At 45.3% G+C, this 12,062-nt stretch overlaps 1 protein-coding gene across 3 annotated transcripts in view; it reads left to right on the top strand.

The window, feature by feature from the left end:
- ADAMTS3 (ADAM metallopeptidase with thrombospondin type 1 motif 3) overlaps positions 1 to 12,062 on the top strand; it is a 199,854-nt gene that overhangs the window by 111,336 nt on the left and 76,456 nt on the right. For all 3 annotated transcript variants that reach the window (XM_083174676.1, XM_083174681.1, XM_083174672.1), the window contains exon 5: positions 7,518 to 7,711. In XM_083174676.1, the coding sequence (XP_083030802.1) occupies positions 7,518 to 7,711 (194 nt within the window). The remainder of the gene's footprint in view (positions 1 to 7,517; positions 7,712 to 12,062) is intronic.

Raw genomic sequence — 12,062 nt, 5'->3', positions numbered from 1 at the left:
ACCCGCGGGACATCGAAGCCTCCGCTCATAGCACCCCCCACCCCTACCGCAGGAGGATTGATAGGGGCCACAATATATTGCTTTGCCCAGGGGTCTACACTTTTTTTTAATGTTATTATTATTATTATTATTAATATACATTTGTTTTATCTATAATACTTTAACTGACCCGGCATATACTGGGTCACCTAATGTAGGGTACACACCACATCGTGAGCGGGTCGTCAGTGTCTCGTCCGACCCGCTCACGGTGACGCGGGGGGGCACGACCCGCTCACGATGTGCACTGTGAGTGGGTCCGATCCAATGGCGACCCGCACCCGACAGTATGGCCGCTATTCAGATCCTACCTGCAGCAGGTAGGATCTGAATAACGACCGACCGACCCACGGGACCGCGCATCGGATCGGTATCGGTCCACACCAGGACAGAAAAGGGCCCAATCACCACACAATCTACATCCAATTGGTCGGAATTGGATCTAGATTGAGGGGATCGGGCCCTAGTCGTCGTCCTGGTGTGTACCCAGCATAAGTGTCCATCTCCGTTCTTTGCTCAGCCTGTCTGGAAACCCCCTTCTGAAAATCCTGCGTTTGCCCCTGCATATATATATATATATATATATATATATATATATATATATATAATGTTAGGTTGTAGACCGCACTCTCACTGTGGAAGAAATACGTCAGCGGTGGGGTGTCCTGTGAAGGGGTGCAGAGTGTACTCCGAACTCCAATTTACAGAAAGTGGTTTCTCTAAGGCAGAGACACAGGCACTCGCCACTTTATCCAAAAATAACTCAGATTTTTGGTAAAAATAAATAAAGTTTATTTCTCAAATGAGCCAGCAGTTCAAAGAGGTTATACACATCACCAAACTCCGACGTTTCGGTCCGTCAAAATGGACCTTTATCAAGGAGCGTTTTCAGGTGAGATATATGGTACAGCAAAGCCATAAAGGAGCTGCATGCAAACCAGCTGCTCCATGCTGGTTTGCATGCAGCTCCTTTATGGCTTTGCTGTACCATATATCTCACCTGAAAACGCTCCTTGATAAAGGAGACTGAATGTGAATCCTGAGAATATGGGGGAAATTTACTAAGATGTGAAATACACTTCACAGGTCATGTTGCTATGGGCAACCAATCAGAAGCTACATCTTATTTCTTTTTCACCCTAGGAGATAGTAGGATCTGATTGGTTGTCCATAGCAACATGACCTGTGAAGTGTATTTCACATCTTAGTAAATTCCCCCTATATGTTGTGTTCTGTAATTTAGTTTATTTTAAACCATTGTCACTGTCTCCTACTTCTAAGTATATGTGAAAAATATATTACATGATGAATTATGTTATGGTATATTGCTGCAAAGCAAATTACAATGGATGTAAGCGTCTATAAGCAAATTACAACAGCTAGTTAGGACAGGTACATATTTGCAATGTACAGTATCTCTATATAAAATGACACACTGGGGGAAATTTACTAAGATGGGAGTTCTATTTCACATGGGATATTGCTATGGGCAACCAATCAGACACTACTTATTTATGTATCACATTCTAGAAGATAATACAGTAGATATTATCTGATTGGTTGCCCATAGCAATAGCACATGTGAAATAGAACTCCAATGTTAGTAAATTTCCCCCACTGTCTTCTTAATTTTGTCTTTACTACACAAATGAAATGGCTTACAGTAGTAGTTCAATCAATATACTGAAGATGAAGTATATCCTTTTACACATCATCCGTTACATATTTATAGTTATTATTGATAGCTATTAGGTGTACGACAGTTTGCCCATTGCATTGTCATTAATGCTTTTGCATCATATATTAATTATAGTTATAGCGAGTTCTGGATATAGGGGGTGTGGTACAGTAGTGTTCACTCTAGGAGTGACAGCGGGCAGGGCGCTGGGGGCTGATGACGTCATGAAAGGGGCGTGCCCGGGCCACCAACGTCATGAAGGGGGCGTGCCCAGGCCGCCGCCGTCATGAAAGAGGCATGCTTGGGCCGCTATTGTCATCAAAGGGGCGGGCCCGGCCGCCACCGTCATCAAAGGGGGCGGGCCCGGCCCCTCTGTGCTGCCGGGGAAGCGCCAGGCATCGCCGTCTACGGTGACGCTGGGCTTCCCCGTGAGGCTGTTTTAGCAGGCGCTGCGAGTGGGGCAGGGTGCATTTTGCCCTTTAAAAATCGGGCAGGGTGCGGCGCAGCGCCCCGCTAAAACAGCCTAGCGGTAACACTAGTACAGGGGTCTGAGGAGAGAAATGTGGAAGGCATTGGGTATCTTTAAGTATTGTGGTTACTGAAGCTTGTATGCCACCGGGCTGATTACTCTAACCACTGAAAAAGGCCCAATGTATCTAGGAGCGTACTTCATTGAAGGTACTCGGAGACGAAGGTTACGGGTAGACAACCAGACTCTATCACCGACTTTTAGACTGGGGACTGCACGTCTCTTGCGATCAGCGAATAACTTGTAACGCTGGGAAGCCTTTTTGAGGGAAGTATGAATCTTCTTCCAAATCTGAGAGAAGTGCTGGAGAGCGGAAGAAGCAGCTGGAACATCGATGGCTGGAAGGTCTTGAAAATCAGGAACTCGGGGATGTTGACCATAAACAGCAAAAAAGGGAGTGGTCTCAGTAGCAGAATGATAGCGGAAATTATGTGCGAACTCAGCCCATGGAAGGAGGCTCACCCAGTCATCCTGTGAAGAGGAGATATAGAGTCTTAGAAAAGTCTCAAGATCTTGATTCACTCTCTCTGTCTGCCCATTCGTCTGAGGGTGATACGCAGACGAGAATTTCAACTTAACTTGCAGCGCAGAACAGAGAGCTCTCCAGAATCTTGCCACAAATTGGACTCCGCGGTCAGATATGATTTCTCTGGGTAGACCGTGGAGACGGAAGATCTCTTTAAGGAAGACTTGAGCCAACTGGGGAGCTGAAGGTAGACCTCGGAGAGGGACGAAGTGGGCCATTTTCGTGAATCTATCTACGACTACCCAAATGGTGTTGTAGCCATCGGATGATGGAAGCTCAGAGATAAAGTCCATAGATAAATGAGACCACGGGCGAGTTGGAATGGACAAAGGTCTTAATTGCCCAGCAGGAGCCTGACGTGAAGTTTTATGCTGAGCACACTTAGGACAGGCAGCAATAAAGTCTTGTACATCTGCCTTCATTTTCGGCCACCAGTAGTTTTGAGACAGGAACTTATAGGTGTTCTGGACCCCGGGATGCCCATTGAACTTGGATGTATGCGCCCAAGAGAGGAGACTGGAACGGAGATCAGGAGAGACAAACGTTTTCCCCGGAGGTGGAACTGGAGATACGTGAGTAGAGGCGAAGACAATTGGATTCAGGATGGGGTGTAGGACTGAATCGGAAGATTCTTCATCTGGAGCCATTGAACGAGATAGAGCATCTGCTTTAACGTTTTGTGAGCCTGGTCGGAACTGAAGCTTGAAATTGAAACGAGAGAAGAATAATGACCAACGAGACTGACGAGGGTTGAGACACTGTGCGGTTTTCAAATAAAGTAGGTTCTTGTGATCGGTGTAAATGGTCACGGGGAATTTAGCTCCTTCCAAGAGATACCTCCATTCCTCTAGAGCTAGTTTGATAGCCAGGAGTTCTTGGTCTCCTATGGCGTAGTTCTTTTCTGCAGGAAGGAACTTGCGTGAATAGAACCCACATGGATGTATCTTGCCATCGGTACCCACTTGTGACAAAACGGCACCAACTCCAACTGTGGAAGCATCCACCTCTAGCTCGAAAGGCTGGTTGACGTTAGGCTGAGCAAGGACCGGAGCCGTAATGAAGGCGTATTTGATCTTTTGGAAAGCAGTCAGGGCCTCCTCCGACCAGTTGGTAGGGTCTGCCCCCTTGCGAGTGAGATTGGAGATGGGAGCGATCAAGGTGGAAAAACCTTTAATGAATTTTCGGTAATAATTGGCGAATCCAAGGAATCGCTGGATGGCTTTCAGGGTATTTGGAACTGACCAGGACTCAATGGCTTTGAGTTTCTCAGGATCCATACGAAGATTTGTACCGGAAATTATGTACCCTAGGAAGGGTATGGATGGAACTTCAAAGACACATTTCGAAAGTTTTCCATACAATTGGTTCTGGCGAAGACGTCGCAGAACTTCTCGGACATGCTGTCGGTGGGACTGGAGATCTTGAGAGAAGATGAGGATGTCATCAAGGTAAACGACTACATACTTATACAGCACATCTCGAAATATTTCATTTACGAAGTGTTGAAACACTGCGGGTGCATTACTCAACCCGAAGGGCATGACCAGGTACTCGTAGTGACCGTCACGGGTGTTGAACGCGGTCTTCCATTCATCACCACTACGGATACGGATCAAATTATAGGCTCCCCGAAGATCTAACTTGGTGAATATACGAGCCCCTTTTACCCTGTCAAAGAGTTCGGTAATGAGCGGCAGTGGATAGCTGTTCTTAATAGTCACATCATTTAGACCCCGATAGTCAATGCAAGGGCGTAATCCTCCATCCTTCTTTTTAACGAAGAAGAATCCCGCTCCGGCAGGAGAAGAAGACGGACGGATAAACCCTTTCTGGAGATTCTCTTTAATATAGGTACTCATAGCCTCAGTCTCTGGTACTGACAAAGGATAAGTTCGTCCACGAGGAGGATTTTTACCAGGGATGAGATCTATAGGGCAATCCCACTCCCGGTGAGGAGGCAGGTTATCAGCTGCCTTTTCACTGAAGACGTCAGCGAAGTCTTGGTAGGCTTCTGGGAGACCTGATGACAAGGACGTACCGGAAGATCTCACTGGAATAACTTGAGCTAGACAGGTATGGTAACAGGATGGAGACCAGGATACCAGCTGAAGAGTTGACCAATCAAATCGTGGATTATGTCGCTGGAGCCACGGCATCCCCAGAATGACCTCATGTGAAGCTTTAGAGATGATGAGGAACTCAATGAGCTCAGAGTGAAGGATTCCTATACCCAGTACGACAGATTGTGTTTGCTGAGTAATTGGGCCCTCTTGGATGCGACTTCCATCTACCGCAGTTATGTAAATTGGTTGGGACAGTTTTGAAACTGGAAGACGGAGACGGTCTACTGTAGACTGCGTGATGAAGTTGCCGGCAGCACCACAGTCGACTAAGGCCGACACAGAGTAAAGTCCAGAATTGGTCTCAATAATAGCTGGTAGAACAAGATCTGAAGAAGGAGGAGATTGGTGGAGTGAACCTAACTTGACTCCCCCATTACAAGTTAGGCCCGGTCGTTTCCCGAACGTACAGGGCAGGAATTCAACTGATGACCAGCAGCCGCACAATATAGACACAGTCTTCCCTGTAGTCTTCTTGACCGCTCCTCAGGAGTGAGTCGAGACCTATTTATCTGCATAGGCTCATCCGAAGTTAAAGACTGGGACTGTGCCGGAGGCATAGGCCGCAACGGTGTGCGGAGATCACTGCGATTCTTCTCACTGTTCCGTTCACGTATACGGGAATCAATTTTTGTACACAAGGAAATCAAATCGTTCAGCTGCGGAGGAATATCTCGAGTGGCAAGTGCATCCTTAATGCGATCTGAAAGACCATGCCGGAAGACAGTCACCAATGCCTCGTTATTCCACTCAACCTCTGATGCCAACGTCTGGAATTGGATAATGTATTGACACATACTCCGGTTGCCTTGTCTGAGTTGAATCAAATCTGAAGAGGCCGAAGTTGAGCGCCCAGGTTCATCAAAGATGCGTTTGAAAGTTGAGAGGAACTCTGGGTAATTACTAAGCAAAGTGTCTGCACGCTCCCACAAAGGAGAAACCCAAGCCAGGGCAGGACCAGTCAGCAGGGATATTATATAGGCGATCTTAGTCCGTTGTGTTGGGAAGTTGTGGGGTAGCAGTTCAAATTGTATTTCACACTGGTTAATAAACCCTCGACACAGCTTGGGATTGCCATCATACTTGGCGGGTGCAGGAAGATGCAGGTGAGAGACTGGAGTCAGAACTACTGGAGGAACGGACTCGGAAGAACTGAAAGCTGGCACTGGAGTAGACACTGGAGGCACAGAAGCAGTAGGAAATGATTGTTGCAGACGATCCAGACGCGACGACATTCCTTGCAGAAACTCGATAACTTGTCGTTGGGCGGCCTCCTGACTGTCTAACCGAGAAGACAAGCTCTGGAAGGCCCCTGTACCCACATTCTGACCTCCGTCCGGGTCCATGGGCCTTGGACTAACTGTCAGATCTGGGGTTAGTGATGTTCCCGGTGTTGGTGCTTGTGGGTCAGTGGTGGAAGGAAGGATTAGTCGTGGAGGCGAGATGAAGTTTCTGCGCATGTGCGCTGGTATTTATTATTGAAGATGCAGACAGGCAATATGGCAATTGAAACAAATGGTAGGAGCAATGGAAATAATCAGCGTGGAAGCTGAGAGTCCAAACAGTAAGGCAAGCAGTATAAGTCCAGTAAACAACACAGGAAATGCCAGTAATGCTGCAGCAGTATAAACCAGGTTTGCTTGGCAGGAGACTTACACTGATAATCTTCAGCACCAGATGGGTTAACAGACTGGATAGCTCAGGTTGTTGCTCAGGTGCTTGCTGGTGATTACACCTGCTGGAAGTCTCTGCTGCACTTGGAAATGGCAGCTTGTACTGCAGCTTGGAACCTGGAGTCTGGTTGCTGGGAGCAGTAGTTCCACGGAGGGTAACTGGAGCAGAGAATCAGGAACTTGGAAAAACCAGCAGGAGATTATTGACTGGCGGAATCACACAGGGAGACGAACAGGAACAGGTAACTGTGTCAGAACAAGGGAACTGAACTGAGACAGAGCCAGGATACTTGTTGCTGGTAGCGACTTGTAGTCCAAGGCAAGGCTAGCTGGGAATAGCTGATCTTTGTACCAGAGGGTTTGCAGTCATTGGTGGAGCGTATCAAGGGGGGCGTGGCCATGCTCAGCACCTAAGCAACAGGGACACTAGGAAGCAGGTGAACTGGAGTGCTCCAGCGTGAGAGAGGTAACAGTGCTGTATGCCGGTTCATGACACAAACACAGTTTATTGGCTGGTGTTTTATCTTCTTTCCCTTTGGGCCATATGCACTAAGCTTCAAAAGTGATAAAATGGAGAGGGATAAAGAGCCAGCCAATCAGCTCCTACCTGCAATGTCACAGGCTTTGTGTTTGGGTTGTTTATCACTCTCCATTTTATCACTTTTGAAGCTTAGTGCATCTGACCCTGTATCTCGACTTTATCTCAAGTTTTATCTCTTCTCCAGGTTTAATACATCTGCCCCAGGGATGTGGACTACACTACTATTAAGTGCTATGTATGTATAACTACTCTCGTGATCTAGCAGTCCCCCATATGCTCAAACGTAATGTATGTGCCTGCATTTGTATGTTTTAGAAGCTCTTATGAAATGCTAGAATAATCCTGTTACCTTCTTACACTAATATTATTGATTGTCTCTTGAAAGAAAAATGTTTCTTATGTGTGTTGCAGACTTTTCTGGCCTTGGTGATTTGGACAGTGTTTACAGCAGTGTTGAGCGACAAGTCAATGACACTCTGAGACAACGCAGACACACAACGGACAATGATTACAACATAGAAGTATTGCTTGGAGTGGACGACTCTGTTGTCAGGTTCCATGGTAAAGAACATGTTCAGAACTACCTCCTTACTCTCATGAACATAGTGAGTATTGCATTATTATCACCAGAAATGCCCTGATCTTTCCTCAGTGATGTAAAAAGTGTACAAAGCATCTGAGTCGAGACTTGAAACATAATGAGATTCTATCTATTATGTTCTAGACGGTGTTAAATAAATATGAAATAGAATCTGATTGGTCCCATCCCATCTTCAATAGAATGCCCATATTAGTAAATTTACCCCTTAATATACCAAGAAAACAAGTTTGATGAATCTCCTGAAATGGGATGGGTTTGGGTAATGGAGGAAGTCATGATAAGTTAATGTTTTAAATCATTTCCTATGCATTTCCGTTAAAGAAAATCCACTAAATATCTTCATAATCATTGTTTATATGCAGGGTGCCTTAGATTCCGCAACCCCGGGCGGTTGCGGAGGTTAACAGTGCCAGAATCCAGAACAGCCCTGTCAGCGCATAGCTGCCGCTCGGCGATGCCGGTGCCATGGGCGGATATAGTGTGCATGTACGCACTATACAAACACTGTAGAATAGACAACTCGCCCTCTAGCAGCTATGTTTAGCTGCTACTAGAGGGTAAAGAGTGTTAGAGGACAGTGCTGTATGTGCGGGCGGTTGACGTGCTGCAGAGAGCGCCAGTGACTGACATCACAACATGTACAGTAAATGCCTGCACAGCTGTAACGTCAGGCACAACACAACGGACCCATGATCATTAAGCATGTATGCACTTACATATCAGGCTCATTCGGCCTAGCGTGTGCCCAGCATTTTACTTTGCAATTGTAGCTAGCGTCTGCATTGCCTATGAGATTATAGTACTTTTAGTGAATACATTCTATCAATTACTGCTGTTAATAGAGATGTACTGTAGTTTAAATTAATAGTTAATCAGTTGCATTTTTTTAAGTGACATCACATGTATTTGTAACTACCCTTCCATACTTTGATCTGAGTCTGCTTGTTTCCCTTTTGTTTCCATCTGCCATTGATCCGTAATATTTAAAATCCTTTAATGAATGTTGTTTCAAAATAAAATGAAGAAAGCCACAGCATTAAAAAGAGAATACTGTAAATGCTACACATTCAGCTAATTAGTAAACCTTGCAAAGCCAAAAAAGATCTGCCATCAGAAGGGGATGTAATTATTGACTCCCACCAGTAGGTAGCGCACTGTGTATACAATCTCTCACAAGGAATATACTGTTCTATGTTATTAAGTTCTATTTATGGTCAGAGATACTCTTTGGCGTTTTTAGATGAGCATAATAAAGATGGTTTTACATTGTAAAAATACCCAGGCTTTATCTTAACATTTTTGTACACAGTTCCAAAAATGGGTTGCTATCACTAAAACTCAAAATTCGTTTTATACAAATATTTATCCAAGTATTAAATAATTGAAGTCAAATAATGCAAGGGATGTCTGTTTAAAGCAGTGTGCAACAATTCTGGGTCAACATGAAGTGCCCCTATTTATGGTCAAAATAAACATACTGAAGAGGACATTGATAACAGTTATAAACATTGGCTCTAGGGCACATACACAAAAGCAATGCTTACATTTGTGATACTAAATATAAAGTATTTGGTGTCTGCAATTCCTGAGAATATTTTCCAAACTAATCCACAAGCAGATCTTATTTCAGAATAAATTATTTATACACTAAGGGGGGAATTCAGTTAGCCCTGTAAATGTTATGGAGATCAGTTAGCAAGTGGAATAATAATATTACCGCAGTAGTAATAATAATAATAATACCACTGTTAATTGAATTCCCCCTAAATCATATATATTTATTATAAGGATCTCTTCTCCGAAATATATGTTGTCCATATCCAGGGCCGGAATGGGACCCGAAATCGGCCCTGGCATTTTGAGCACACAGGCCCACTTGAAGTAGGCGGGACCCTTGCACGGCAAAAAAGGGCGTGGCCACATGGAAAGGAGGCATGGCATCACAAAAAGGAGACATTACACATTATGGAACACACCGTAATGCCCATTATTCATTATGGAACACACCATTATGTCCATTACACATTATGGAACACACCGTTATGCCCATTACACTGTAATGCCCATTACACAGTGTGGGCATGGATTTACCAGAGAGTTCTGGTCCAGTAGGTCAGGGAAGCATAGGGCATATTTATTTCAAGTGTCCAACCTTACTTTCCTCAAATGGAGTCTTGTATCTGACTATTGAGGGGGCTGTCACTGGGCCCCAAATAATGCGGTTCTCTGTCCGCGGGATGCAGAGTGTGCAGACCAGGGAGCCGCCTCTAGCAATGCCGGGCACAGCTAATTTTCCGGCGAGCAGGACTCCTCGAGTCCTTACATGCTGCACGTGGGAGACGGCTCGCTAGGGGCTACGGGCTGCTGCTGATGACGCTGGAGAGACCGGCGGACATCCTCCTCACCCACGCACAAAATTGGCCCACAAGGCCATCGGCCCTTCTGGCATTTGCCAGAAGTGCCAGATGGCCAGTCCAGCCCTGTCCATGTCTACTGTGACGACATGGACAAGTGGGGCTCATTTATGCCAGGCATTTTGCACATCATGGTGTATTAAGGATATATGAGGACACATCTGTACTTCTAGTACATAAAAGTATACAGTATACTAGTAAGCCCGCTTGAAGAAAATGTTTTGAATAGAGTCTGCTACCTTGTGATTGCCACTGTGTTTGTGCATGTATGAGAGAGAAAGAGATGTAGTTTCACTCGCTGCCAACAGATGACAGTGTCACTCATGGACACTAGACACTATATATATATAAATATATATATATATATATATATAGTCCAACAGTATCTCCGGCACTCCGTTGCCCCGAGTCCCGGGGTGTCTGTGCCCTGGTGCCTTCCGTGTGTGGCCCAGCCACCAAAGATAACGAGCGGGTGATGGCGGCACTCAGAGTCGGTCACACAATGTTTAAGTGCTGAAAACTTTAATCTACGTTTCGGGGTACTAGACCCCTTCGTCAGGATAAAAAATAGTGGTCACACAACTTGTATAAATACATTTACTTACCCAGGAAGTCTTCCGTCGGTCTCCATGCCCGGCCCGTCCTCCGGAGTACGCACTCCCCCACTTCCGGTTTCTGCTGACGCGTCCAGCGGATGTGACGGAGCCGGCCTCCGGCCGGTGCCATAGCAACGGGACTGACTTCAGACGCACCCGGAAACAACTGTAGGCATACGTGCAAAAACAAACATTAGTGAAATATATAAAAACATTGTTACATGTTGTCATGTTAAAAAAACGATAATGGCTAAAATACAATTTCTAATAGGGTGCTGTGCTGAAACAGTGAATCGGATGACTGCGTTATACAAACGCAGAACTGTGCGTGATTTGTACCTTCATGTGTATTTAAATGGTGAAAAAATATGATGTTAAACACCAAATTGGGAACACATATAACTGTGGGAAAAATATCCAACAGCGCATGTATCAGAATGGATCCCCAAGGCCTCTGGACCAACCAGGGCCCGGTATATTATTGGTGTTGGCATAAGTGGAAAGAGGATTTTTGTGAAAAAATGAATGAAAAGATAAAAAGCCTTTTGACTGGCATCGCATCCCAGTGTTGGACAGGGGTGGAATTCCACTCCCAGCGCCCTCGCTGGGTGCCCATATCCTTGTTCAAAGATCCCAAACCATCTCATTTTCTCAGCCGCAAGAACGGATGCTTCAGGTGTCTGGGCTGTGTCACCTGTAATTACATGAAAACAGGCGATACGATTCTACACCCGCACACAGGCAAACGGCATAAAATAAATTGGCCCCTCACTTGTTCCACAAAATTCGTGGTATATGTCATCATATGCCCATGCGGACTTTATTACGTAGGCAAAACTGAATGCCAGTTTAAAGTCCGCATGGCGCAACACAGAACGGCCATTAGAGCTGCATTAGCCACAGGAAACAGCGAACAACTGGTGGCACGCCATTTCATGAATTTGAAACATGGCATGGCCACCCTGCAGTATAAAATAATAGACCATGTGCCAGAAAAAATAAGAGGAGGCAACAGAGGTAAAAAATTACTGCAATTAGAGTCCAGGTGGATTCACCGCCTGGACACGATTATCCCCAGGGGCCTAAATGACTCACTGGGCTTGGTACATTTCTTATAAATATTCTCTGGTCCTTTTTAATCGCTTAAACAGGCCACATTAGGGACATTAGAAAATGGATAGTATACAGCTATAATTAGCATACTTTTATTTAAATATGATGTCCCGCCCACAACATTGAGAAGCCGAGTCTCAGTGGTTCCATCAAACTTAAAATAGATATTTTTTCTTAGCATTTATAGGAGACCACGCTGTCAGATATGGGCACCCAGCGAGGGCACTGGGAG

Source organism: Crinia signifera, chromosome 1 (assembly GCF_055691185.1).
Source record: "Crinia signifera chromosome 1, ASM5569118v1, whole genome shotgun sequence".
Taxonomy (NCBI): Eukaryota; Metazoa; Chordata; class Amphibia; order Anura; family Myobatrachidae; genus Crinia; species Crinia signifera.
Note: the sequence above shows the minus strand (reverse complement) of the source record. Positions and strands in the feature narration are given on the sequence as shown.